The sequence below is a fragment of the Amblyomma mixtum genome, chromosome 4 (genome assembly GCF_055824585.1).
Source record: "Amblyomma mixtum isolate Tamu chromosome 4, ASM5582458v1, whole genome shotgun sequence".
In the NCBI taxonomy this organism is placed as follows: Eukaryota; Metazoa; Arthropoda; class Arachnida; order Ixodida; family Ixodidae; genus Amblyomma; species Amblyomma mixtum.
Window position 1 is genome coordinate 41,994,614 of NC_143015.1, and position 5,841 is coordinate 42,000,454.

At 50.4% G+C, this 5,841-nt stretch overlaps 1 protein-coding gene across 1 annotated transcript; it reads left to right on the top strand.

Moving 5' to 3' along the window:
- The first annotated feature begins 3,249 nt into the window (after positions 1-3,249).
- On the top strand, positions 3,250-5,316 carry LOC149346323 (uncharacterized). The gene has a single exon (XM_089541293.1). It carries the CDS (start codon positions 3,250-3,252, stop codon positions 5,314-5,316), a length of 2,067 nt encoding a protein of 688 aa, XP_089397419.1.
- Positions 5,317-5,841: the final 525 nt, after the last annotated feature.

Sequence of the window (5,841 nt, forward strand, 5' to 3'; positions counted from 1 at the left end):
CAAAGCAGACGCTTGCTGCGGCGGTGTCGAGCTGCCAGGGTCAGAATCCGAGAAGCGGTTGACCGTACTGAAGGATTGGGGTGAGGCCTCTTGGGCAGGCGGTGTGGCCGCCGAGGTAGTGGGGCTGGTATGTGGCATATGCTGCGGTGGCGGCTTCAACCTCACAGCAGAGGCCTGTAGAGCTGTTGGCGGTAGTGACGAGGTAGATGGAGATGCCGGAAGCCTCGGCACGGCTGCTGCCGCAGAGTCGTCCTTGGCTACAGGAGGCTCTGGCGACAACGCCACTGAAGCGCAAAGAGGCAGGGCCAGAGACGCGGGTACGATAGTAGTGGGAGAAGGACGCGAGGCGAAGCTCGTGCGGATCCCACCTGGTGTGGCGTCGAGAGAGACAGCCGGGCTGGAGACGCTGGACGGGAGTGGCGGCGATGCGGCGAGGGGCTGCTGAGGCGGGCCGGGTTCTGATGAAGGCTGCGTGGGCGCGAGCGAGGCCGGTGCAGGGCCAGAGGCTGGCGGCGGCGAAAACGGGTCCGCTGCGTCGTAGAGCGGCGGCGGAACGTAGTAGGCGCCGAAGTACGCCAAGACAGCCGCACGCAGCTCATCGTATGGCCGGCCGCCGAAAGCAGAGTAGGTGAGCCGACGCAGGAGGTCGGCCGGGAGGATGTCACAAAGGACTTCGTGTTTGAACGGCTGGATGGTGATGCCGTTCAGGTACATCGCAGCCTCCAGTTGGGCGAACCACCCGCCGACGCCTGCAGGCCGGAACGCCGGGAGCGGCGGGTCGAAACTTGGGTGCTGCCAGTACGCCATGCTGGAACGCCGCTGAGATAGAAGGCACGGTTCGCCAGGTCACCACTGTTGAGGGAATTAGCGGGGTCGCAGCGGAGCACCAGAGAGAGACGACCAGCGTGGCAGGCTTCTAGTTCCGAACTGCTCGTGCCGGGCCTGCGCTCCGAGCACGCGCTGTCGTTCTTTATTTTTTTCTATCGCGGGAACGCCGTTCTCAGCGCCTGCGCTTTATAGCGTCGCCGGGCGCTACAATGTCATTTCTGTGTTTCCGCATTCTTTGTTTCCGCAGTGTGACATGGGCTTAGCATTGATAATAATTTAAGAACAGCGCAGAGAGCATTGAGAAGGAAAATAGTAGGTGTAGCAGTGAGAAACATGAAGAGAGCGGAAAGTATAAGGGAACAAATGCGAGATAATTATGTGCTATCTTAAATGAAGATGCAGTAATGGGATGGGTGGGCATGTAATAAGACGGCAGTGTAATCGATGAGCCCTCAGTGTCAAAGAATTCGGTCCAATGGAAGGAAAGTGCAGCAGGGGCATAAGAAAATGAGGTCGACGGGTGAGATTTGGAATTCGGCGGGAATAAGGTGGCCGCCGCAGTGCGAGGGGAGGGTTATGTTGCGGGAAATGAGTAAAGCCGTTCTGCCTCAGGGGACGTGGTTAGGCTGATGATAGACTAATCAGCTAGTTTCAAGGGTCCTTATTACTGTATCGTCTCAGTATGCCGGCTGTAGAAAGATTTTAGTGTTATCATTTTCAGAAATAACAGGCCGTTATGCGCGTAAACATTACTCTGTAACGCGTTATATGAAATGTATGATGAGCCACAGCCGTCTCTCCTGATTCCTCCGTTTCCAGAGAAAAAAATTGCATAGTTTAGCTGATATATTTCAGAATACATCTCCTTCTGCGTCAACATTGATTTGTTTGGCGTGTAGGCAATAGATATTCACGCGCATCGAGCTGCGCAGATAAGGGGAATATGTGAGCTAGAAGCTACAGCACTCTAGAGTATGCTCATTCATCAAGAACATGCAAGAGTTTGCATCAACCGCACTTCAATAGTATTTGATCTTCGCAGAATCATCACAAGATTTTAATATCTTGCTTCCTTTTAGGCCTGTACTTCTCCAGCTTTATAATGTCGGATGAAGAACTAGTTAGGATTACTAGATTCTCGGGCACTGTACTGCGCTGAAGATAATTGGGCTGGGTGAAGAAAGGCTGAAAATGTCGTGTATAATTTGTCTATCAGATTTTTTACATTCGTCTCACAATGATATCAATGCACATTTTGCTATAAAAATGTTGTCTTTCGTATCGCATGTACAGAGGGCAAAAAGCTTGTCTAGAACACGATCTGGACATGATTCAGGCGTAACACGCGATAGCTAGCGATAACATTTGGTTAAAAATGGTGTGGATATAAGCGTGTGCAGTTAAACTGGTAGGATTTTATCGTCATTTTTTTCCTTCCTGGTCGCAGCGGCTTTGGGAGCTGCGGAACCCACAGTTCGGTCGTTCTAGGCACGTGTTTTGCCCTCAGTACTTCTGCATCGGCTTCGCTTTTATGTAACGTGCGGCATATACGCGGCCAGCATGGCTGCTGGCCATTTTCATTTATTTACATAAGGTTGCGGCAAGAAGGTGCAGAGAGGCAGTGAATTGAATTCAACTACAGTAAACTGCCATCCTGAAAATCAAGCAAATGTGCCTGCTGGCTAAGTTTTACCTACTGTCTTGATCGAAATAGGTTTAGCCTTATGCTGTTTCAACGCACGGGTCGTGTACAAGTTAGTTTTACGCAGTAATAGCCCATATGAACTGGTTAAAAAATTGTGCAGCTTCAGATTGCGATAACGCGATATCTTTGCGTCCTATTTCCTTCTAATGTTTTATGGTTTATGGGGGTTTAACGTGTCAAAGCGGCTCGGCCTGTGGTTCTTTTATATGCACTGACATCGCATAGCCCACGGGCCTCGAGAATTTCGCCACCACCGAATTGCAACCGCCGCGGTCGGGATCAAACCTGCATATTTCACGTCAGCAGCCGAGCGCCATAACCACTGATCCACCGTGGCGGCTCTTCTAATCTTCTGTCCCAGGGTGTATCACAGAGCGTTTGAAAAATTGTGCTGCCATATTGCTCAACCTTCTGCTCCAATTACGTATAAGCAGAACCCCAGACGCATCAATGGCGGCTGCCTAAGCCAATTTCGTTGTAGGAGTGTTGTACGTTAGGTAAGGTAAAGCAGTGAGAAGAACCTCATGGTCCCGTCTACGCAATAAGTGCGGATGACATTACTGCTTCGGGTAGAATTACTGAGTTTTTTCTTCACTGCCACTTTCTCGCAGCTGACCGGAATTGAACGGGACACACGAAAACTTTCATCAGCCCCCGTCAAACCCCGTTTGGCCTCAACAGCCGGAGGAGCCCCTCTTAAGAAGCAGACGGCCTCTATGCCGACAGCAGACCAGCCAAAGAAACCGTTGCCTGCAGCCGCTGCCACAGTTTCGCCCAAGAATGATGCAACAGATGACGTCCTTTCTGAAGCTGTCGAAAAGGTGGGGCCTTCTACACCGCCGGGGCACACTGGCAGCCTGAGCAGCCCAGTTGGCCCAGAAAACAAGGATGGCACAAGCAACTTACCACCCAAAAAGCGAAAGCAGTTGAAGTACTGCGGAGCAGGCTTTCTCGCCGGCTTCCTTCTCATCCTGGCAATCGTAAGTGCAGTCGTGTACGCCACTGGTGCAAGGTACGCTAAGTTGAAGGCTTACTGCAGGAGTGCCAGCTGCGACCGCTACGGCCACATCCTTGCCAAGAGCATTAACTTTTCCGCTAACCCGTGCGACAACTTCTATCTCTACGTGTGCGGTAACCGAAACCTAACAAAATCTGTGCGCCGCATCGCCTTTGATGAGTTTACGGAGACCTTCCTGTTAGGTGCCCACACTGACAGCTACACACCGGGACACCTAAGCAAGGTATTCCTTCAGACGTGCCAAGATATCGTGACCAAGAACGTTGACAATTTAGGCTGGATCAAGCAGGCGATGAAGGCGGCAGGTCTCTCGTGGCCTTACACCGGGACGAGTGACGATGTGATCCACAGCTTGGTTTTCATGAGTATAAACAACGCTTGGCCAGCCCCTGTAGATTTTACGCATGAGGGCGACTCGGATAACGTGATCATAGAACCGTCCGCCTACAAGTCCAGATATCAGGAAAGGCTCCGAGCAGACCTGAATAACACGCCCGACGAGACGTACGAGCGCTACTATAAGACCTTTCTGAAGTACTACCAACGTGAAGACCGCGGTGGTGTCCAAATGGAAGAAATGCTTCGACTCGAAAAGCAGTATCGAGAGTTTACTATAGAGAGTAGCCGCTGGCCAACTAACAACTTGACGACATATGACTTGCGAGACAGCCGATTGCGGAAGCGCATGATGGATAAGTTGAACGAAATATTAAACGCGTCTTCCAGCCTTACACTAGTGACCACACACATTACGTACCTCGACGAACTCTTCGAGTTGGCGGTCACGAACGAAAGCCAAATGGTTCTAGTTCTAGGCTGGCATACCGTTCAGTACTTGGCTCCGTTCACTAATCGCGAGCTAGCAGGTAACTATTATGGCAACAAGGAGCAAGAATTGATCCATAAGCATTTTGAGTATTGCCTTCACATGACAAATTTTGTCACTGGAGTAGCAGCCATCGCTGACTTCGTAAATGCGAACTTCACCAACGAAACACGGGATGAAGTCGAAGAGTTGGCCAAAGCTGTACGCTACACAATGTTGGGAAAGGATACGTTGAAATTCCCGTGGTTTAACTTGACCATTGTACTGAAGTTCTTCGACAAAGCGCGCTCTCCGAGTCTTGCGAAAGCATTTCAGCACGTTCCAGCCATGACTCAAAATTTTGCTGAGAACTTGGCGAGGACCGCAGTGGCGTTGCGTCCTGCGTACGAGAGTGTGGTGCGCGGGATTCCGAACATGCCTTATGATCCCGAGAAGCTGTACACGTACGACGGCTACGACTACTCTCTCCTGCCAAGCGCTGTCATGTTCCCGATGTACATGGACGGCACCCCAGACGCCATCCGCTACGGAATTCTCGGCACCGAACTTGCCTTTGGGGCAGCTGAGGTGTACATTGACAGAATTGACAATGGATCCCTAGAAAATCTCAAGCGGTGCATGATGCGGGCGGCCAAGACGCCCTCTACTAAGGATGTTTCGAGGAAGTCAATGCTAAGACTTGCGTCCCTTGACGGCGCATTCAAAGCTTTCGAGACCTCCTGGTCCAATAACGAAGTTACGCTCACTATGATCCCGAACATGACAAGTCACCAACTCTTCTTTGTTTCTTTCTGCTACTCCCTGTGCGACTCGCTCGAGCCATCTCACCAAGAGCGCTGTAACGCCGCGGTCACAAGCACAAGCCATTTCGCAGAGGCCTTCTCTTGTCCTCAGGGAAGCTCCATGCGCTCGCCAAACAATTGCTCCATTGAATTGTGACTGTGGCGGCACTGACACGCAGCGTTCACCTGTGCGCGCCATTTTTTTTAGTCTATTTTTCATCTCGAAGTTTAACCACTTGCTCCTGTGATTTCATAAATCTAAAGAACGGCGCCCTTAAGGTAGTTTAGTATTTCCCACTAGAGCAAGGAAGCAGTTCAAGAGGAACATAATTAGAGGGTTACTTCACTGATGATGTCTCGCCTAGCTGGTGTTTTCAGGTTTATGAATAGTCCTTTTTTCTTCTTCCTCATGTGTTTCAATGTGGCTGCGTTCAGTGTTCCAATTCCTTTTTTAGATATTGTGTGTACATAAAGCATAAAAGCACTGTTCACGCAAAATATCGACATGTAATCATTCCACACTTCGGATAAGAAAAACAGTAGCCTGATTGGCACTACAATGAACCAAGCCTTTTTTCATGGACTCCACTATCGAGCGTTATAGAGATTATATATATTTTTTTATGCCACCGACGTCAGAAAGCCTCTTTCGCTGTCTTGATAATGCCGGCATGAATGGCTT

Excerpts from the sequence above, each read along its gene's own strand:
- LOC149346323 (XM_089541293.1), top strand. The coding sequence starts at position 3,250 with ATGCCGACAGCAGACCAGCCAAAGAAACCGTTGCCTGCAGCCGCTGCC.